The sequence below is a fragment of the Oncorhynchus mykiss genome, chromosome 17 (genome assembly GCF_013265735.2).
Source record: "Oncorhynchus mykiss isolate Arlee chromosome 17, USDA_OmykA_1.1, whole genome shotgun sequence".
Lineage (NCBI taxonomy): Eukaryota > Metazoa > Chordata > Actinopteri > Salmoniformes > Salmonidae > Oncorhynchus > Oncorhynchus mykiss.
This window is the reverse complement of record NC_048581.1, coordinates 78,554,006-78,576,516: the sequence shown is the minus strand read 5'-3', so window position 1 is coordinate 78,576,516 and position 22,511 is coordinate 78,554,006. Positions and strand designations below refer to the sequence as shown.

At 42.6% G+C, this 22,511-nt stretch overlaps 1 protein-coding gene across 2 annotated transcripts; it reads right to left on the bottom strand.

Moving 5' to 3' along the window:
• Positions 1-348: 348 nt before the first annotated feature.
• On the bottom strand, positions 349-21,914 carry LOC110494628 (tumor necrosis factor receptor superfamily member 1B). Of its 2 annotated transcripts, none has more exons than XM_021569860.2 (9): positions 21,587-21,914; positions 4,989-5,094; positions 4,495-4,620; positions 2,482-2,637; positions 2,244-2,337; positions 1,964-2,151; positions 1,466-1,540; positions 1,285-1,349; positions 349-1,168 (listed from the first exon to the last, which is right to left on the bottom strand). In XM_021569860.2, the coding sequence occupies exons 1-9, from the start codon at positions 21,710-21,712 to the stop codon at positions 689-691; spliced, it is 1,416 nt and encodes a 471-aa protein (XP_021425535.2). In that variant the 5' UTR covers positions 21,713-21,914; the 3' UTR covers positions 349-688. The 2 variants fall into 2 exon arrangements, with proteins under 2 accessions (XP_021425535.2, XP_021425536.2); XM_021569861.2 differs by lacking the exon at positions 21,587-21,914 and adding an exon at positions 20,392-20,780.
• Positions 21,915-22,511: the final 597 nt, after the last annotated feature.

The window sequence follows — 22,511 nt, the reverse complement described above, 5'->3', positions numbered from 1 at the left end:
GAAAACAGAGACTAGGAAAAACAGGAGCATGGAAAAACTTGCTGGTAGGCTTGACAAGACGAACTGGCAACAGACAAACAGAGAACACAGGTATAAATACACTGGGGATAATGGGGAAGATGAGCGGCACCTGGAGGGGGTTGAGACAAGCACAAAGACAGGTGAAACAGATCAGGGTGTGACATTTTGTGGGGGAAAACTCATTCTGATTGGCTGGGCCTGGCTCCCAAGTGGGTGGGCCTATGCCCTCCCAAGCCCACCCATGGCTGCGCCCCTGCCCAGTCAATAAAAATCCATAGATTAAGGCCCAATTAATTTATTCCAATTGACTGATTTCCTTCTATGAACTGTAACTCAGTAAAACCTTTTAATTTGTTGCATGTTGTGTTTATATATTTTTTCAGTGTATATTTACAACATTCACAGTAATTACATACATTACTCACATATCAATCATTCTTTGAACAGTCATTGACATTCTATTCAGGTGCTCAAGGCTTTCCAGCACAGCACATTATGACAAGTCCATGCCTAAGACACATGAACAGTCATTCTGTGCAGTCTCTCTCCACCAATTCAGTCAGCAACAGTAGTAGCAATCATATAAAAACAGAGACAACAACCAGTGTGAAAAAATATAATTAAAACATAATCTATTGTCTGGTGCTGTCCTATCTGCTGCCAGTCCTCAAACATAATTTCCACTCTCCTGTATTGCCGTAAGTGCCTCTTTTCCGCCCTCTTGCTGTGGCATGTTGACATGCACCTCCTCCTCCCTTGATAGAGGGAGCTCAGGGTCAGCCTGGGATGAGTCTATGTGGGTGCTGGTAGGTGTGGCGCATGACCCATTTCCTAAGGTCACAGGGTAGTTAACAGTGATGTTGACATTAACTAGGGGACTAGATGGCAAGGGACTGGTAGGCTGGGGGCTGGTGGGTTGAGGGCTGGGCTGGGTGCTGGACTGTGGAGGAGTGGACTGAAGGGGGCCTATTGACAGGCCCTCCAGGCTGTTGGAGCACTCTGACACCCAGGTCCTTCTAGTATCTTGCTGGTTCTCTGCCTGACTGGGATTGCTGCAGTTTCCCTTTCCCATCAAACATTGCTGCTGTTCCCGATAGCTAGTAATGAATGAACTGTTCTGAAGAACCATTGGTCCGTCACTATCAAACTGAGAGAAAGAGCGAGAGAGAGAGATATGCGATATGTTTAAGATTGAGTTGAAGCTGTTGAAATGTTCTTGTCTCCAACATATGCTTTACTTAGGTCAAATAGAAAAAAACTCACTTTAATGGCCTCCCAATTTCCATTTCTATCTTCTATAGAAGATACAAGCCTGGACCCTATGAAAGCTGTAAGAGAACATAGTAAACCTACACTAAAATGTTGGTATATGCATATCTATCCTTACAGTCGGTCAATTATATTGTTATTACCCAAATCAAGTGCTTAGTCTCTAATGCTTTACCTTTCTTGTAAATGACTGTGCCTATGATCAGCAGCAGGATAACACCTCCGATAACACCTCCGATAACACCTGAAACTAATAGACACAGGAGCAGAGGTACAACCCAGCGGTATCCACACATAGGAGAGATGGAGGCAAAGAAATGTAAAAATCCTGAGTGTGGTGCAACAACTTCATATCTCTGACACACGGACTGCTGTACAGTTGTACAATATTAATTTGATCACTTTTTTTTGCTGAAAATTCTCCTGCACAGCCCGAAATGCAAACGTGTAATGTATTCAAGGTTTAAAAAGACTTCTAAAGTTTGTCATTTCCACTTTAAAATGCCAGACTTGATTTTCCATAACAAAAAATGTATCAACCCCTACAAAATATTTCCATTAATTGTAATCCACATAATAATTCACATTTCCTCTTGCTGCAGGATCATTTTCTTGCTGTAGCAAACTTTCTCAATTTAAGATCCTACATCTGTATTTAGCTGCCTATATTTACCTATACGAAGGTCAAAACCTGGTGATTTGCCCCCTATATGCAGGTTCTGTAGACTTGGCGTGGTATGCCCTGTACCAGAGGTCGGAATTGTGGTCGGTGGGCGGGTCGGTGGTCTAACCTTAGGTCCACACACAGCATTTGATGTGGTGTTACCATAAGTCAGTACACCCCTTCTCTGCGACACACAGCTGAGGATACAGTGTCATTGTTAACATAATAAAGTTAGTGTGTGTGTGTGTGTGTGTGTGTGTGTGTGTGTGTGTGTGTGTGTGTCACTTACTCTGTGTGGTGCTGGCAGGTCTGGGTGTAGGAGTGCTGGTCAGAGAAGGTTCCATTAGGGCATGGTGCACAGTTCACATCTGAATCTGTTGTCCCTGAAACATTCACCAACACAAACACATTTACAGTGAACCGTTATATTCAAACTTTCAACTTTCAGTATAATTTTCAATGAGGACAGAAACATGTTGAATTTGTGATAAATACGGTCAGGCCAAACTCGTGTCTAGCTATAGTACCTTCTATGGCAACACCATGGCCAGGCTGGCAGTGTGTATAACTGCCACACTCCTTACAGTTTGGGTGTTGTTCCATTATGCAGAACTTCCCAGTCTGGCACATACACTGGGTTTTGGTGGTGCTAGAGCAATCCTGGGCATACTGCAGGCCTTTGTCTTCTCACATAAACAAATAAGATGCTCATTACAGATTAGGTGTATCAACTCACACACACACACGCACGCACACACACACGCACACATGCACATAATCCTAAGGAAAAAAATACAACAAATCTAAATCACTGTTACAGTGCCTTCAGAAAGTATACAGACATTTTTACAAATTAATAAAAAATAAACGTGAAATGTTTTGAGTAAATAAGTATTCAACCCCTTTGTGCTTAACAAGTCATATAATAAGTTGCATGGACTCCCTCTGTGTGCAATAATAGTGGTTAACATGATTTTTGAATGACTACCCCATATCTGTACCCCCACACATACAATTATTTGTAAGGTCCCCCAGTCAGGTAGTCAATTTTAAGAACAGATTCAAACTCAAAGACCAGGGAGGTTTTCCAATGCCTCGCAAAGAAGGGTACCTATTGGTAGATGGGTAAAAAAAAAGCAGACACTGAATATCCCTTTGAGCACAGTGAAGTTATTATTACACTTTGGATGGTTACTCCACAATACAGGAGCTGAAGTTACTCCACAATACAGGAGCTGAAGTTACTCCACAATACAGGAGCTGAAGTTACTCCACAATACAGGGGCTGAAGTTACTCCACAATACAGGAGCTGAAGTTACTCCACAATACAGGAGCTGAAGTTACTCCACAATACAGGAGCTGAAGTTACTCCACAATACAGGAGCTGAAGTTACTCCACAATACATGAGCTGAAGTTACTCCACAATACAGGAGCTGAAGTTACTCCACAATACAGGAGCTGAAGTTACTCCACAATACAGGAGCTGAAGTTACTCCACAATACAGGAGCTGAAGTTACTCCACAATACAGGGGCTGAAGTTACTCCACAATACAGGAGCTGAAGTTACTCCACAATACAGGGGCTGAAGTACGACGTTCGCCTGAATTAATCACACTGTTCACTTGGGAACGGTTCAGTAGGAAACCAGAAATCTAGTTGTGCTGAGGAGAGCTTTGTGAAAGCTGTCCCTTCCGCAAGGTGGGCGAGTGGCTCCATTTATGGAGGCAAGGAGCTCACTTCATTCGCCACTCAACCTGTCTGTCTCCAACAGATGATGTGATTGGTTACTTCGAATGTTCTCGAGTGGCTTAGTTAGCTAATAACTAAGCCACTCGAGTGACTTAAATCAGCTTGAAAATCAATGGCATGACTAGAAAATGGCTGTCCAGCAATGATTAATAACAACCAACTTGAAAGAGCTTGAAGAGTTAAAAATAATAATGATGGACAAATATTGTACAAACCAGGTGTGCAGAACTCTTAGCAACTTCCCACTGGTACACACTGATTGAATCAATGTTGTTTCCACGTAATTTCTATGGAACTAATTTGACCTAACATGGAAAAGACATCGAATTGGCGTCTGTGCCCAGTGGGTGACCCAAAAAAGACTCACAGCTGTAATCACTCCCAAATGTGATTCTAACATGTATTGACATGTTGAATACTTATCTGATCAAGATATATTAGTGAATCAAATGCTTTATTTGTTAAATAATGAAAAAATCTGTCTACAGATAGAAACAACATAACATTCTGAAGTCATATGGGACAGAGTCTTACAGGCATGGGAAACAACATTGGGTATGGATACGGTGGGAACGTGTGCCTGAGCAAGTGCGATGTCATTAATGTTTGTTGAAATGAAATCTTTCTGAAGGCACTGTAACATGACCAATCATTTACTGCAATATAATCCACCCACCTTCTGAACACTGTATATAACATGACCAATCATTTACTGCAATATAATCCACCCACCTTCTGAACACTGTATATAACATGACCAATCATTTACTGCAATATAATCCACCCACCTTCTGAACACTTGGGACATCTGAAGCATTTTGTGAAGTAATTGAAGGTCCCACTGTATTGGCCACTGGGACATGGTTCACACACTGTGTCTGAGGTAGTGCTGCATTCATTCTTAAGGCGTGTCCCTGTCATGACATTTAAGCAGTAAGACACGAGGGGGGTGTGGTATATGGCCAATATACCACCGCTAAGGGCTATTCTTAGGCATGACGCAACGTGCAACCCCCGAGGTGCCTTATTGCTATTATAAACTGGTTACCAACATAATTAGAGCAAAAAAATACATGTTTTGTCATACACATGACATACTGTCTGATATTCCACGGATGTCAGCCAATCAGCAGTCAGGGCTCGAACCACACAGTTTATAACAATGCATAACTTACAGTAATCATCTCAGTACATGTACACCGTACATCTTTCTAGCCCTGAAATCCTTACTTTCATATTATGTACGGAAACAGTTTAATTCATGTTGACGGTCATCACTTACCGGGAGCACACTTGCTGCAGCACAGGTTTATCAGTGTGTTATAGTATTCAGCTGTTTTGTTGCGACAGGTTTCAGCAGAGTCTGGTGTGTATGGCAGAGTGTACACCTGTAGAGAAAAAGAGACCATGAAAGTGCACCTGATCAGAAGGAGGAATGATGAGTAACATGTCCACCAATATTTTCCTTTTTCTTCTATTTAAACTTCTAGTACAACCCAAGGGTTGGATATTGTGTCCGATGAAGACCTATTATATATCTGTTGGAGACGAGGGAATATACAATGAAACATTAGTGGTCTAGTCATTATTTGCCAGTAGACACAGGGCATGTAAAACACACAATGTACTGACAGTAAAACACATTTTAAAAACCTGTGTGTCTCCAGTATCTTGTATATGACATGAAGTGGTAGGAGGAGAAAGGAGAGAGACTTTTGATAAGCTGCCAGGACTGGCTACGTGGTCTGACTGAACAATACAGCTATACCACTGCCAAGGCCTCACACGATCATCCTCCCTTTAGGACAGAATGCCTTTAACAGCCATTTCCTTTTCACGTATGGCAGCCCCCCAAAACAAACACATAACAAATCAGGGAAAGTGAATCTGGGGTTTTATTGACTGGAGGAAACCCTCTATCTTTTAGTCTGGCACTCCCCTAGGGCTCGTGTCATTGAGGAAGGTGGTGACTACAGAGACGTCACTCACAGGGTGGGGAGCAGTTACACGAGGGAAGAGAAATAAAAGACTGTGTTCCCCACAGCTCTGCCACATTCATATAAATGCCCTTGAACTGATGACAGTGCTTCATGCTTTGATGCCCTTCAGGACAGACAATATGTGTAGAATACTATGTACATTATGCACTGGGAGTGCGACCCTAGTCCCTGTGTCTTTGCTTCAAAAGACGATGCAAGCCGATCATTCACTGTGAACACTTTAATTACAATAGTAGTCAGAAGAATGATGGGAATAGTTCTTCATGTTGTCACACCCTGTTCTTTCACCTGTCCTCTTTATTGTCTCCACCCCCTCCAGGTGTCGCTTATTTTCCCCAGTATTTATCCCTGTGTTTCCTGTCTCTCTGTGTCAGTGTATTTATCCCTGTGTTTCCTGTCTCTCTGTGCCAGTGTATTTATCCCTGTGTTTCCTGTCTCTCTGTGCCAGTCTATTTATCCTTGTGTTTCCTGTCTCTCTGTGCCAGTGTATTTATCCCTGTGTTTCCTGTCTCTCTGTGCCAGTGTATTTATCCCTGTGTTTCCTGTCTCTCTGTGCCAGTGTATTTATCCCTGTGTTTCCTGTCTCTCTGTGTCAGTTTGTCTTGTATGTTTAGTCAAGTCAACCAGCGTGTTTGTTTTTCCTGTACTCCTTTTGCTATTCTCCTTTTTCTAGTCCTCCTGGTTTTGGTTTCTGGACTCTGTACCTGCCTGTCTGACCATTCTGCCTGCCTTGACCACGAACCTGTCTGCCACTCTGTACCTCCTGGACTCTGATCTGGTTTTGACTGTTTTGCCTGTCCACGACTATTCTCTTGCCTACTCCTTTTGGATTATTAAACATTGTAAGACTCCAACCATCTGCCTCCTGTGTCTGCATCTTGGTCTCGCCTTGTGCCTTGATAAATGTAGTTATAAAGATGTGGTTTTAACAAGAGAGAAACAATCAAAAAGGTACAATTAGTCATGAATAAGGAATAATCAACAACACAGTAACATGGCAATCCGTTGGATATATGCACAGTGGCGTGTATTTATTGATGCCAAGTGAAGCCAGGCTTCCCCCTCAGAAATGGACCAATTTATCTTTTGTCTCTCTGTTTCATAATTTTCATTAAATTCGCAAGGCTGAATGTATCTCTCACAGGAGAAAGCATCGAACCGAGGGAAACTGCGCCCCTCTGTCTCTCTATGTGTAAGCCATCTATCTGATGATGTCTGGTCCAAATGAGTATGACATTGTTGCCGCCCGTAGCATTGATTGCAAGGGAAGCCAGCGAGCATTTGGCCTCCCTTGATAGAAAAAGTAGAAAAAAAATTGCCAATCAGCGTTGAGCTAAACTGAGTTGAGAATGGTCCTGGCACACTCAAAATAAGTGTCAAGGGAAGCCAGCTTGGATTTTGGCGTCACTCTAATCAAATCGCATTGAGCGAATTGTTGCATCTCGTTGTGATGTTGTCCTCCAAGGGCTAGCTAGCTAAAATTTGGACTTTCCAAAATTAGTCATGGATGGAGATTTGGACTTGTGGTTGTAATTCTCTGTACTGGCCAATGATTATAACAGCGATTCTGATTCAACCATTAATTAATCAATTGTTGTCCCCCTGGCCTGACAGGATGGAGGTTCAATATGTAGCTAGATGTAGAAGGCTAATGTTAACAAGCTAACGTTGCCCATGAATGGAAGTTAGGCTAGTGAGCAAGCATTTTAGCCAGGTAGCCTAGGACAACAAAAAATAAAAAGTGTACTGTATGACAGAGGGATAGACCGTTTTCGTCAACATGAAAGAGAGGAGGATCACATTGGCGTTTCTCTACAAGTAGGCTGAGTCAACATGTTTTTCTACTTGCATGAACATGAACACACACACACACACACCCGTGCACACAGAAACCAGAACCATGGACAGCCACGTCATATTTAGCTTACGTTGATTGGCGCTGGAAAAGTGGAGGCAGCGCTTTGTGGACTTCACCGGACAGAGTTTGAAATCCAGTTGTATGATAAAACAAAGGTGTGGTTGAATTTATTCTGCCACTGTGTCTTCTTATTGTCTCAGCCTTAAGGCCTATATATCACGGTCGCAAAGCTAATTAGTTAACAGGTTAAAGAGCAAACAACGCAATTATCACAACACATTGGTTGCAATGTGGCTTTTTTTCTTAAAACTTTAAACTTAGCTCAATGACTGGAAATCTGCAGGAACAGTTAGCATCCTAGCAGTTCTTGTTCATCCGACTCTGGGAAAGTAGATAACGGTCTTCATTGCCAAAATTTCGAACTGTCCCTTTAATATAGAGGAAATTGGAGCCTGAGCCCTCTGCACTGGCTGTGCAGACAACAGCAGGAACTCCTGGAAGTGTCTGGAGTTGGGTTGTAACACATAGGGGTATTTGGCATCTGTGCAGTCGTCAAATTGGCTAAATTTGCGACAGGAAAAAGTAGTACATTTAGTGGGGTAACAGGGACAGAATCTAAAGCTATGCAATTACGACCCATGCTGTTTACAATAGGTCCAGTAATAATACCGGGCTCATTCTTTATGGTAGCTGGGGTAGAACCAATTTTGAGTCTGGATCATTTTTTGCTAATGGATTCTAAAAGGTAACAAATTAAAACTGGCACGACCAAACACTTCTCGCAAGCTCAGAAAACCTTAGGGGTTTTAATTGTGAGACACTTTATTCCATCTTATTCTGAAATAGCTTTACAGAATTGACGAAAGGGAAGAGGTGTCCTCGCGAGCAATTAGAGTAGAGTTAATATTGTGAACAATTGTTTGTAGAGTTAAAGAAACAATTGTAATTGTAGAGTTTAAAAAAGAAATTGTGTCAAGCGCCAGCATATCTTTTCCTTCTTGGGTACAGTGGGAATCGTCATGTTAAACTTCGGTTTTTGCCAATTATGATTATGCATAGCTTAACGCATTATTAATACTTGTCATATTTTGTGTTTCTTTTTCTTTTCAAGTCTTTTGCTATCACTCTCTTAGGAACCTGAAGGAGGAGAAGAAAGACAAAAGCTCCAGCTGAAATGGCATTATCTGTACAACAGCGGAGGTAATGGCACATAGAGTATGCATAGTGTGATTATAAATTTGAGGCCAGGGCTTTATGCCCTGGAAGCAGATTACATAGTCAGAGGCCATAAGTCTCTGAGGTGTAAACATACAAATCAACTGAGAATATTAATCATGTATTCATTTCAAAGTTTATGTAATGTTGAACAGTATGGAGTTACTATTCAAAAAGGAGGGAATGTTGGATAATAGCTTGAAATATACTTATTCATGTTACCATACTAGAACTTATTGATTACCTTGTATAAGGAATATATATATTGGGGTCAATGAAGGGTGGATAGGAACTTGGTTTATGGAAAGTTACTGAGTGAGACAAGGGGAAGTGCAGGAAGTTCATATTCATTTCCATGTTTCTAAGGAGGGAGGTGAAGGGTAATAGTTAGTCTCTGATAAGGCAGGCCAGCTGAGGAACTAGGGAGGAGCGAGGAATTCGGCTTGAGGTCAAGTCAACAGATGACGTGAAAAGAAACCCTTGGGAGGGGGGCCAGAGGGGCCACCACAACGACCCTCTTACTACAGTCCTATCTCACACACTTCCACACCCACAAAGGTTCTAGCATCAGGCAGGGCCATAACCACACCAGTGAGAGGAACCAATTAAGTTCCTGCCTAGCAACAGAGATGTATTGGCTGTCTAGATGTGTAAGGAGTAGGAGGTTATAAATATATGTGATTGTGTAATCATGCTGTCTCTGCAGCTGTATGACCCAGTGGGTGAATAAACTTGGTTTGAATGCATGCAAGGCTGCTGGTCCTGATGGCTTCCCCGGTCGTGTGCTCAGAGCATGTGCTGGGCAGCTGGCCGAGGTCTTCACTGACATTTTCAACCTGTTACTGGCCCAGTTAGTTTGTCCCCACGTGCTTTAAGGCCGCAACCATTGTGCCAGTGCCGAAGTAGTCAACCGCATCAAACCTGAATGACCTGTTGCACTTCTGTCCTGTCTGCACCCCCCATTTACACCAGAGATCTGTAAATAATGACTAGATCCCCAAACAATGGGAGTCGTTGTCCCGAACACAGGAAGGCATGCGACAACTTTAGGTCCCAAATAAGCCCCTAGAAATGCATTGGGCTTATTAATGCCAGAGTGAAACCTTTCGCTTCGCCTCTTTCTCTATCGTTTACACACACACACCAAGGCCCTCCCTTGCCTCTCTCAAAGTTGAGAGATCACATCTTCCCCTCTGACAAGCGGTTTCAACTCACTATTTGCATTTGAGGTTTGGTCCAAGTCCAACATAAATCGGTCATTTGTACATCAAAACACATTGAGACATTATTTTAGCTGAAGATTGTTATTTTAGCTGTCTAGTCTGTATTTTTTTTATATATAAATGTGCAATAAACGTAACACAATTGTATAAGGAATTGGCAACTCGTTCTCATTGTCAGAAATAAGGTAGGTCACCTGATTTCAATATCTGAACAAAGTGGACAGGGTAATATGCTTTTCAAACACTTGGAGACAGACACGGGTGTGTTCATAACAATTCAAATGTTAAGCCTTGTTAGCTAGCAAATAGATCCTAGTTGGCTAAACTTGAAATATAAAAATGAGTTGGCTCATCACTAGCACCTGGGCTTGAGATTGTTCATTTTCTATAGCCTAATGCCTGCTACAAGAAGTTAGTCATTATTAGTGAATGTGCATTTTACATGGTTCTAAACTCAGCAAAAAAATAAACGTCCTCTCACTGTCAACGGTGTTTATTGTCAGCAACCTTAACGTGTGTAAATGCATAACAAGATTCAACAACTGAGCCATAAACTGAACAAGTTCCACAGTCATGTGACTAACAGAAATGTAATAATGTGTCCCTGAACAAAGTGGGTTCAAAATCAAAAGTAACAGTCAGTATCTGGTGTGGCCACCAGCTGCATTAAGTACTGCAGTGCATCTCCTCCTCATGGACTGCACCAGATGTGCCAGTTCTTGCTGTGAGATGTTACCCCACTCTTCCACCAAGGCACCTACAAGTTCCTGAACATTTCTAGGGGGAATGGCTCTAGCCCTTACCCTCCGATCCAACAGGTCCCAGACGTGCTCAATAGGATTGAGATATGGGCTCTTTGCTGGCCATGGCAGAACGCTGACATTCATGTCTTGCAGGAAATCATGCCCAGAACGATCAGTATGTCTGGTGGCATTGTCATGCTCGAAGGTCATGTCAGGATGAGCCTGCAGGAAGGGTACCATATGAGGGAGGAAGATGTCTTCCCTGTAACGCACAGTGTTGAGATTGCCTGCGATGACAACAAGCTCAGTCCGATGATGCTGTGACACACCGCCCCAGAACATAACGGACCCTCCACCCCCAAATCAATCCCGCTCCAGAGTACAGGCCTCTGTGTAACACTCATTCCTTCGACGATAAACACAAATCCGACCATCCCCCCTGGTGAGACAAAACCACGACTTGTCAGTGAAGAGCACTTTTGGCCAGTCCTTTCTGGTCCAGCGAAGGTGGGTTTGTGCCCATAGGCGACATTGTTGCCGGTGATGTCTGGTGAGGACCTGCCTTACAACAGGCCTACAAGCCCTCAGTCCAGCCTATTGCAGACAGTCTGAGCACTGATGGAGGGATTGTGCGTTCCTGGTGTAACTCAGGCAGTTGTTGTTGCCATCCTGTACCTGTCCCGCAGGTGTGATGTTCGGCTATACCGATCCTGTACAGGTGTTGTTACACGTGGTCTGCCACTGCGAGGACAATCCGCTGTCCGTCCTGTCTCCCTGTAGCGCTGTCTTAGGCGTCTCACAGTACGGACATTGCAATTTATTGCCCTGGCCACATCTGCAGTCCTTATGCCTCCTTGCAGCAGGCCTAAAGCACGTTCATGCAGATGAGCAGGGACCCTGGCCATCTTTCTTTTGGTGTTTTTCCAGAGTCAGTAGAAAGGCCTCTTTAGTGTCCTAAGTTTTCATAACTGTGACCTTAATTTCCTACCGTCTGTAAGCTGTTAGTGTCTTAACGACCGTTCCACAGGTGCATGTTCATTAATTGTTTATAGTTCATTGAACAAGCATGGGAAACAGTGTTTAAACTATTACAATGAAGATCTGTGAAGTTATTTGGATTTTTACGAATTATATCTGAAAGACAGGGTCCTGAAAAAGGGACGTTTCTTTTTTTTCTGAGTTTAGTTAAACTTGGAAAGTGCATTTTCAAAAGCCAGATCAGGATGATTGCAAAAAGCAGGTTAAACTATTTAGAAAAAATCATTAAATTAGTAGTGGGTCTTATGGTTGTGGAAGGCTTCTAATTTAGCCCGTCACAAGCCCTGAATTCCTTCGATTATTGCTGAATATTTGAAATGTAGTGTACTTTACCTTTAAATTATACAATGCTTATTTTGAGAAAATATTCAAATTGAAAAGTATAAATTGAATCGCCCATATGTTTTCTTTTTTTAGATTGTTAGGCCATTGCCCAGCCCTTGTCATGATCAAGGGCTAGTTTTGGCCTACCACACGTTATTGCATCCCACTTTTGCCATTCGTATTGTGCTCTTGCTATGCTGTTGCTATGTTTGTATAGCTTAAATCATGAATATGTTTTTTGCAAATTGCTATTGATATGTTTAATAATGCTATTCATAGTGCAATGTTTTACAATTATAGCATTTGATAACCTAATTATGCATTCATGTACTAACATTATTGCTTGTTATTATTTGCTAACCAAAGTCAATCAAGACCAGAATCAGACTAATGCCAACTGAACTTTCAACTGTCATTCATATCATGACTCAACAATACAGTGATTCAAATCATATCAACAACCTACCATGACATGTACCATCTGAGTATAAAGACTCAGGCCCTGGGCTGACGTTTTGTACAAGTTGTGTATGAGTGCTACTGCTAACATTAGCAGTCATTGCCTGTATTTTTTCCATGAATATGAAATATAATGCCACATCTGTTGATTTTTAAGAATAACATGATAAATACACTGTACCAGTCAAAAGTTTGGACACCTACTCATTCCAGGGTTTTTCTTATTTTTTTTACTATTTTCGACCTATATGCAACACAGGACACGCTAGATACTATCAAGTAATATCATCTAGCGTGTCCTGTGTTGCATATAATCTGACTGAGCATACAAGCATACAAGTATCTACGTATCTGACTGAGCGGTGGTGGGCAGAAGCAGGAGCGTAAACATTCATTCAAACAGCAGTTTCGTGCGTTTTGCCAGCAGCTCTTCGTTGTGCATCCATCAAGCATTACCCTGTTTATGACTTCAAACCTATCAACCCCGGAGATGAGGCTGGTGTGACCGAAGTGAAATGGCTGGCTAGTTAGCGCGCGCTAATAGCTTTTCAAACTTCACTCGCTCTGAGCCTTGGGGTGGTTGTTTCCCTTGCTCTGCATGGGTAAAACTGCTTCGATGTGGTGGCTGTTGTCGTTGTGTTGCTGGTTCGAGCCCAGGGAGGAGCGAGAAGAGCGACGGAAGCTATACTGTTACACTGGCAATACTAAAGTGCCTATAAGAACATCCAATAGTCAAAGGTTAATGAAATACAAATGGTATAGAGGGAAATAGTCCTATAATAACTAGAACCTAAAACTTCTTACCTGGGAATATTGAAGACTCATGTTAAAAGGAACCACCAGCTTTCATATGTTCTCAAGTTCTGAGCAAGGAACTGAAACTTTAGCTTTCTTACATAGCACATATTGCTCTTTTACGTTCTTCTCCAACACTGTTTTTGCATTATTTAAACCAAATTGAACATGTTTCCTTATCTACTTGAGGCTAAATTGATTTTATTGATGTATTAAGTTAAAATAAGTGTTAATTCAGTATTGTTGTAATTGTCATTATTACAAAAAAAATAACATTTAATCAGACAATTAATCAGTATTGGCTTTTTTGGTCCTTCAATAATCGGTATCGTGTCACCGGCAAATCACCCCCACACCTATTCGTATGCTTCACGATGGGAAACACACATGCAGAGAGCATCCGTTCACCTACTTTGTGTCTCGGGGGTTGGAACCAAAAATCTCAAATTTGGACTCATCAGACCAAAGGACAGATTTCCACCAGTCTAATGTCCATTGCTTGTGTTTCTTGGCCCATGCAAGTCTCTTTTTCTTATTGCTGTCCTTTAGTCGTGGCCTTTTTTCAGCAATTCAACCATAAAGGCCTGATTCACGCAGTCTCCTATGAACAGTTGATGTTGAGATGTGTCTGTTACTTGAACTCTGTGCTGCAATCTGACGTGCAGTTAACTCTAATGAACTTATCCTCTGCAGCAGAGGTAACACTGGGTCTTCCTTTCCTGTGGCGGTCCTCATGAGAGCCAGTTTCATCATAGCGCATGAAGGTTTTTGCGACTGCACTTGAAGAAACTTTAAAAGTTCTTAGTTTTCCGCATTGACTGTCTTAAAGTAATTTTGGACTGTCATTTCTCTTTGCTTATTTGAGCTGTTCTTGCATATGGTCTTTTACCAAATAGGGCTGTCTTCTGTATACCACCCTTACCATGTCACAACACAACTGATTGGCTTAAGGAAAGAAATTCCACAAATGAACTTAACACGGCACATGAGTTAATTGAAATGCATTCCAGGTGACTACCTCATGAAGCTGGTTGAGAGAATGCCAAGAGTGTGCAAATCTGTCAAGGCAAAGCGTAGCTACTTTGAAGAACTTGTTTAACACTTTTTTGGTTACTACATGATTCCATGTGTTATTTCATAGTTTTGATGTCTTCAATATTATTTTACAATTGTCAACGCTAGATAATATCTAGTAATAATATTTAGTAATATCATCAACCATGTATAGTTAACTAGTGATTATGATTGATTGTTTTTTATAAGATAAGTTTAATGCTAGCTAGCAACTTACCTTGGCGTACTGCATTTGCGTAACAGGCAGTCTCCTTGTGGAGTGCAACGAGCGAGAGGCAGGTCGTTATTGCGTTGGACTAGTTAACTGTAAGGTTGCAAGATTGGATTCCCGAGCTGACAAGGTAAAAATCTGTCTTTCTGCCCCTGAACGAGGCAGTTAACCCAACGTTCCTAGGCTGTCATTGAAACTAAGAATGTGTTCTTAACTGACTTGCCTAGTTAAATAAAGATTAAATGAAGGTGTAAAAAAATATGATTATTTTTTTTTAAATCCGGAAATCGGCGCCCAAAAATACCGATTTCCGATTGTTATGAAAACTTGAAATCGGCCCTAATTAATCGGCCATTCCGATTAATCGGTCGAACTCTAGTGTTAACCCTGGTGTCCTGGCTAAAATTCCCAATCTGGCCCTCAAACCATCATGGTCACCTAATAATCCCTAGTTTACAATTGGCTCATTCATCTCCCTCCTTTCCCCCTGTTCCCTAGGTTGTTGCTGTAAATGAGAATGTGTTCTCAGTCAACTACCTGGGTAAATTAAATAAATAAATAAATAAATAAATAAATACCCCTGTGCACAAAGCGAGGTCCATACAGAAATGGTGTTTCGAGATCGGCGTGTGAGAACTTGACTGCCCTGACCTCAACCTCCATCGAACACATTTGGGATTAATTGGAATGCTGACTGCAAGCCAGGCCCTCCTGTCTCAGACTCCAGTATTTATGCTGCAGTAGTTTATGTGTCGGGGGGCTGGGGTCAGTTTGTTATATCTGGAGTACTTCTCCTGTCCTATTCGGTGTCCTGTGTGAATCTAAGTGTGTGTTCTCTAATTCTCTCCTTCTCTCTTTCTTTCTCTCTCTCGGAGGACCTGAGCCCTAGGACCATGCCCCAGGACTACCTGACATGATGACTCCTTGCTGTCCCCAGTCCACCTGACCGTGCTGCTGCTCCAGTTTCAACTGTTCTGCCTTATTATTATTCGACCATGCTGGTCATTTATGAACATTTGAACATCTTGGCCATGTTCTGTTATAATCTCCACCCGGCACAGCCAGAAGAGGACTGGCCACCCCACATAGCCTGGTTCCTCTCTAGGTTTCTTCCTAGGTTTTGGCCTTTCTAGGGAGTTTTTCCTAGCCACCGTGCTTCTACAACTGCATTGCTTGCTGTTTGGGGTTTTAGGCTGGGTTTCTGTACAGCACTTTGAGATATCAGCTGATGTACGAAGGGCTATATAAATACATTTGATTTGATTTGATTAATCACCCAATATCAGTGCCTGACCTCACTAATGCTCTTGTAGCTGAATGGAAGCAATGTTCCAACATCTATTAGAAAGCCTTCCCAGAAAAGCAGAGGCTGTTATAGCAGCAAAGGGGGGACCCACTCCATTTTAATGCCCATGATTTTGGCATGAGATGTTCTACGAGCAGGTGTCAACCTACTTTTGGTCATGTACTGTACCGTATCAATATAAACATGTGAAAGACTGTTCAAGTTTTGTTACTTAATAATAAAAGTTTGAGTTGGACGCAGCAATCCAGCCTGTCCAGTGTGCACCCCACAATGTACCAGTGGCCATGAAAGCAGCTACGATAAATACGAAGCAGATGGCCACATCATATCCATCACCGAGCCTACGGACTGGATAAGTAATATGGTTATCGTCAAGAAACCAGACAAGCTACGAATATGCATTTATCCGAAACACTTCAACCGGGCTCTGCGACGTTCACATTACATTATGCCCACGTTGGAGGATGGTCTTTACAAGCTCCCAAAGGCCAGAGTTTTCACGCTCATGGACGCCAGAGATGCCTTCCTGCAGTGCAAGCTTGACGAGCCCAGCAGCTACATGACTACCTTTTGGACACCCTGGGGCAGGAAGAGGTGGTTGAAGCTTCCGTTTGGTGTCTCCGTGGCTCCAGAGGTGTATCAGCAGAAACAGCATGAGCTGTTGATGGGACTCAGTGGCGTGGAACCCATAGCAGATGACATCCTCGTAGTGGGCAGTGGAGACAGTGATGAGGAGGCAGAATGTGACCATGACGCCATGCTGCTGGCCCTGATGGGCAGATGCATACAGGTTAAGCAAGGCTAAACATAAAAAATCTTCAGTTTAAAGTGCCAGAGGTCCGCTTTCATGGGAGCATCTTGTCCTCCACTGGATTGAAGGCGGATCCTGAAAAAGTGAAGGCTGTCTTGGAAGGCAGCGCTTCGTCAGATTCGTCACTTACCTGGCCAAGTTCCTACCGCGGCTCTCTGAAGTGTGTGAGCCTCTAAGGAGGCTCATGGACAAGGACACCATCTGGCATTGGGTCCCAAAACATGACGCAGCGGTGAGGGAAATAAAACAACTGGTCACCCAGACACCTGTACTGGGATACTACAATGTGTCAAAACCTGTCACGATTCAGAGTGACTCAAGCCAGTATGGACTTGGCTGTTGCCTCATGCAGGAGGGCCAGCCTGTGGCATTCGCCTCTAGGGCACTCACCCCAACAGAGCAGAACTATGCCCAGATAGAGAAGGAGTGCCTCAGCATTGTGTTTGCATGCTAATGCTTCCACCACTACCTGTACGGGCGCGACAATATTACCGCAGAGACAGATCACAAGCCCCTTATTGCTATATTCAGCAAGCCTCTTCTGAATGCCCCAAAACGACTGCAGAGCATGCTACTGGCCCTACAAAACTACAACGTGGTGTATAAGCCAGGGCCAGAGATGTATGTGAGTGACACGCTCAGCAGGGCTACTGCATCGGGCACACACACACGCTTCATGCATGAATAACACGCAGTGTGCAGCTTACAAACAGAGCAAGTGGATGTTGAACACATCAACCAGGCTGACTACCTCAACGTTACGGACCAGCACCTTATACAAATCAGACAGCCCACAGACAGGGACGGGCAACTCCAGGCATTGAGGTCTGTGATTCTGATGGGCTGGCCCGACTGCAGGGAAGAAACTGCTTTAGCCGTCAGAGAATATTGGCCAGTCAAAGAGGAGCTCAGTGTTCAAAATGGAGTAATATTCAAGTATCAGAGAGTCATTATTCCCGGTCTCTGCACCCTGAGATATTGGTGCGAGTGCACTCAAGTCACATAGGAGGTGAGGCCTGTTACAGACAAGCACGTGACACACTGTATTGGCCAGGAATGCAGAGTGAAATCCAAGACTATGTCAGTAAATGCACAATCTGCAATGAATATGCCATTGAGCAACAGAGAGAGACGATGATGTCCCACGAGCTACCGATGCGCCCCTGGCAGATAGTAAGTCTAGATCTCTTCCAGCACAGTGGCAAAGACTTTCTGCTGGTAGTCGATCATTATTCAGACTTCTTATTCTTATTATCATTATTCAGATTGACCTCCTCCACGACCTCTTGGGCAGAGACAACGATCAAACGCTGCAAGGCTCAGTTTGCCCGCTATGGCCAACCAGATAATTTCAGATAATGGACTCCAATTATCAGGATTTGAGTTCCGAAAATTAGCTGCATTGGCGCAATACCCCGACAGAAAGCATGGATAGCAGCCCTGCCCAGCGCCTCATGGCACGGCGCTTAAAAGCAGCTCTACCAGTAGCCAGCATTCTCCTGGAGCCATGTGTGGTGACAGACGTGCTGGTGAAGCTTCGTCACAGAAGACAGGTCTCCAAGTTCATCTACGACAAATCAGCAAAATACTTACCTGAGCTCAGGGTGGGTGAAACGGTGCGAATGAAGCCACTACCAGGGGACCGGACGGGCCTCTGGAGACTCGGATCCTGTGTACAGAAAGTGGCACCACGCTCCTACTTGGTTGAAGTGAATGGATCACTGTACCATCGTAAAAGGGTTGACCTTCAGATTGCTGAGCCAGCACCTACTCAGAACCCTGATGGTCATAGGGGTCGCATGACAAAAGAAGGAACCCCAGCAAGTCACATGGGGACTGAGGTACTGGGCGAAGAGCCAGGGGATCACAGGTCGGCCGCTCCCTCGCCCATCAATACTCCCCTTAGGCATTCAGGTGACACGCCTGTGCGGGAACACGCAGTCCTCGCAGACAAGCCCCCTGTCTTTTCACGCTGTGGGCGTCAGTCCCAGCAATCAAAAATACTTAATCTGTAGGTTTCCCATTAGGGATTGTTGACAGACAGAGATAAAAGTAAAGAGAGTATCAAAATGTGTTAAGTTGTTACCTGAGGAAGAAAAAAACAAACTAAACTGTTCATGTTGGAAATTATTACTAGGTTTGTTTTATTAGTGAATTGACAGCTCCTTTCCTATTTTATAAAAGGGAAGATGTTATGGGTGTAAGATGGCACAGTGATGCCATCTGTTGGTAAATGTTAATTACTGCAACTCCAGTGTTTTTACCGGTGTGCTTGAGATACCCGGATGTATTGCAATGTCATGAACAAGACTGGTTACTCGCATCAATGCCTCTGTCTCGTCATTTAACATTCAAACAACGGTGACATGATATCATTGTCGTGAAGTGCAAATGAGCAATAGAAAACCGATTGCGCAAAAATGACATTCAGATTTTTTTTTACGTGGGCTCCCCGTGACGCCCCCGGCAAGATGCCCCCTTGGGCGGCTGCCCATAACGCCTATACCTAAATCCGCCACTGATCCACAGCTAATTTTAAAAAATTAACTATTGACCATCTGGGGCTAAATTGTAGGCCTGCTCCTGGTTTGGTATTCTGATGTATTTAATTTATTTCTGAACAGACAGCAGCAATAATATAACTATGGAATATGTATTTCAATGTATCTTGCGTGCTGCAGCACCTCCAGAACCCCTTCGTTCTGCTATGATTCTATAAGGAAATAAATGATGAAGTGCAACGCTGGAGAGATGAGAGTAGCAGGCTCATGTCTATCAGAGTAGAGAGAGGGAGAGATCGTAGAAAGTGAATCTCATTCTAGTTCTCTGCGAGATACAAGCGCGCTTCTCTCTTACCACAGCAATGGCCACGCGATGGGCTATATAGGCTACAATGTTGCGCAAATCATAAACCCAGGCCAGCACAACAAGAATCAATTATCAGGCACGTTTTCACATTACGTTTTTTAGATAGCAGCCAGGAGAATTACTGAGGAGTCCAATTGAATTAGCCTAACTTTGATTGCTTTTATTATAATTTTTACATGGCAAACTGTGAAAAGTATTTTTAATGCCATGAGAGATACCGGATCCTGGTAAATGGGTTCAGGAACGAAACCAAAACTGAGAGGTACCGGATCCTGTTCAGCAACAGACTGTTAATTACATGACCTACAAGTATATGTTTCCGACATTTTCTGACCACTGAACAACTATTGATTTAGGGCTCCGGAGTGGCACAGCGGTCTAAGGCACTGGATTTCAGTGCTAGAGGCGTCACTACAGACCCTGGTTTGATTCCAGGCTGTATCACAACAAAGTCCCATAGGGCAGCGCACAATAGGCCCAGCGTGGGTAGGCCGTCAATAAGAATTTGTTCTTAACTGACTTGCCTAGTTAAATATAATATAAAATGAAATAAAAAACAATTAACAAAGTCGCAAAGAAAACAGGAGCTGCCTCCACCATTTCAACATCATCAAATCACCTCTTCTTATTCTAATATAGTGACAACTGAAAGATACCAAAAACTATTTACTCCAATCAAGGTAAGCTAAATATGATGTGGCTGTCCATGGTTTTGATTTGTATGTGTATGTTGTGCAAGTAGAAAAACATGGTGACTCACCCTACTTGTAGAGAAACGCCAATGCCATCCTCCTCTTTCATGTTGATCAAACATCTGGGGTGGCAGGGTAACTTAGTAATTAGCGCTTGTGTTGTGGACTTGTAACCATAAGGTTGCAAGTTCAAATCCCTGAGCTGACAAGATACAAATCTCTCGTTCTGCCCCTGAACAGGAAGTTAACCCACTGTTCCTAGGCTGTCATTGAAAATACAAAATTGTTCTTTAACTGACTTGCCTAGTTAAATAAAGGTTTTAAAAAATCTAGCACTCTGTTATACAGTACATTTTAATTTGTTTGTTGTCCTAGGCTACCTGGCTAAAATGCTTGCTCACTAGCCTAACTTCCATTCAAGGGCAACATTAGCTTGTTAACATTAGCCTTCTACATCTAGCTACATTTTGAACTTCCATCCTCTCAGGCCAGGGGCACAACAATTAATGGTTGGATCAGAATCGCAATTATAATCATTGGCCAGTACAGAGAATTAAATTAAACCACAAGTCCAAATCCCTAACTCCATCCATGGCTAATTTAGGAAAGGGACAATTGTAGCTAGCTAGCGGACAACAACAGAACGAGAAGCAACAATTAACGTTTTTCTGTCAGTGATGTATCCTCTCAATGGGATATGATAGGAGTGATGCCAAAATCCAAGCTGGCTTCCATGGGCACCTTTTTTTGGTGTGCCAGGACCATTCACAGTTGAGCTCGCTCGCTCAGTTTAGCTTAACGCTGATTGGCTAATTTGGTATAATTGTATTATTAAGGGAGGCGAAATGCTCGCTGGCTTCCCTTGCCTACAATGCTATGGCGGCAATAATGTAATACCCGTTTCGTTTGGACCAGACAGCATCAGATAGATGGCCTACACGGGGGCGCTGTTTCGTTCGCTCGGATGCTTCCTCCTGTGAGACACATTCAGCCTCTTGCGAAATGAAAGAACATTATGAAACACAGAGACACGAAAGATACATTATTTAATATTTTGTTTGGTCAATTTATTTGAATACACGCCTCTGTTAAGCACTGAACCTACCTGCATTTGTCCTATAAAAACTGTCGTTTGCATTTTCCGTTTGGAGTAAACGTTTTTTTGTAGCGTTTTGCATTACCCCGCCCCCTCCCCATTACACCATTGTCTCGCTTATTTTGGTCGCTCAACTCAACTTTCCTTAAAGTCCGCAGGACACTTACCGTGTTCTCAACACGCTGAACCATGATCGCGAGAAGTATCCTTACTGTAAGGATGCCACTTACAGTGCTTAGTATCATGATTGATACAATTATTATTGCCCCTTTAAGATCTTGAGAAAAGTCCATATAATACTGAAACCGCAGATTGCCTAGCCTACAGAAGAATGCTCGAATTACCGCCCCGACGGCAAGATAAATGAGTTTCCTTGAAATGCTGAGTGTTTGAGGAAACAGAGGGCGTCTTTCTACTTCCAGCAGTTATCCATTTAGTAACGGAATTACGATTTCTAAACACTTAATAATTCATAAACAAAATCTCAAATATATTGGTAGGTCTACCATCAAAAACAAAATCAAATCGATGTATTAGTGAGATGCTTCGTAAACCACAGGTGTAGATTAACAATGAAATGCTTACTTATCGGTCTTTTTCCAACAATGCAGAGTTAAAGATACAGATACAATTAAAATATAAGTAGTGACACGAGAAATACATACTTGTTACTTCTGGGAACTTTCATTATCCTCGATCCTCATGAGGGAGAGAAATTAGAAAATATTTTAACGACACAGTATGTGGGTTTTGGATTACGGAATTACAAGGCACAAGACAATATTTCTTAAATTTACAGAAGGAAAACAATTTTGTGTTTAGATAATTTCCTATACCTTTTAAGACTTTTTCTAGTATATGTTTTCTAAGACCCATTTTCCATTGGTTTGTCCAGAAATCAATGCCTTTACTTATGCCTAGCTTTTAAAATGGAAATGGTTGAAAAATGTATCTATGCCTTCATTTCCCAAAAATATAGACCCTAGCTTTCATTTGACACCTAATTTGATATTCTCCTATTTCTGTCGAGGAACAGACTGGAGATCATACATGTAGGTTACTGTATAGCAATGTCTTGAATATAAATTCACA

Excerpts from the sequence above, each read along its gene's own strand:
- LOC110494628 (XM_021569860.2), bottom strand. The coding sequence starts at position 21,712 with ATGGACTTTTCTCAAGATCTTAAAGGGGCAATAATAATTGTATCAATC. Across the intron at positions 2,338-2,481 it reads CCATGGTGTTGCCATAGAAG|GGACAACAGATTCAGATGTG; the intron begins GTACTATAGCTA and ends TGAATGTTTCAG. Across the intron at positions 2,152-2,243 it reads ACCTGCCAGCACCACACAGA|CTGTGTGTCGCAGAGAAGGG; the intron begins GTAAGTGACACA and ends CTGTATCCTCAG.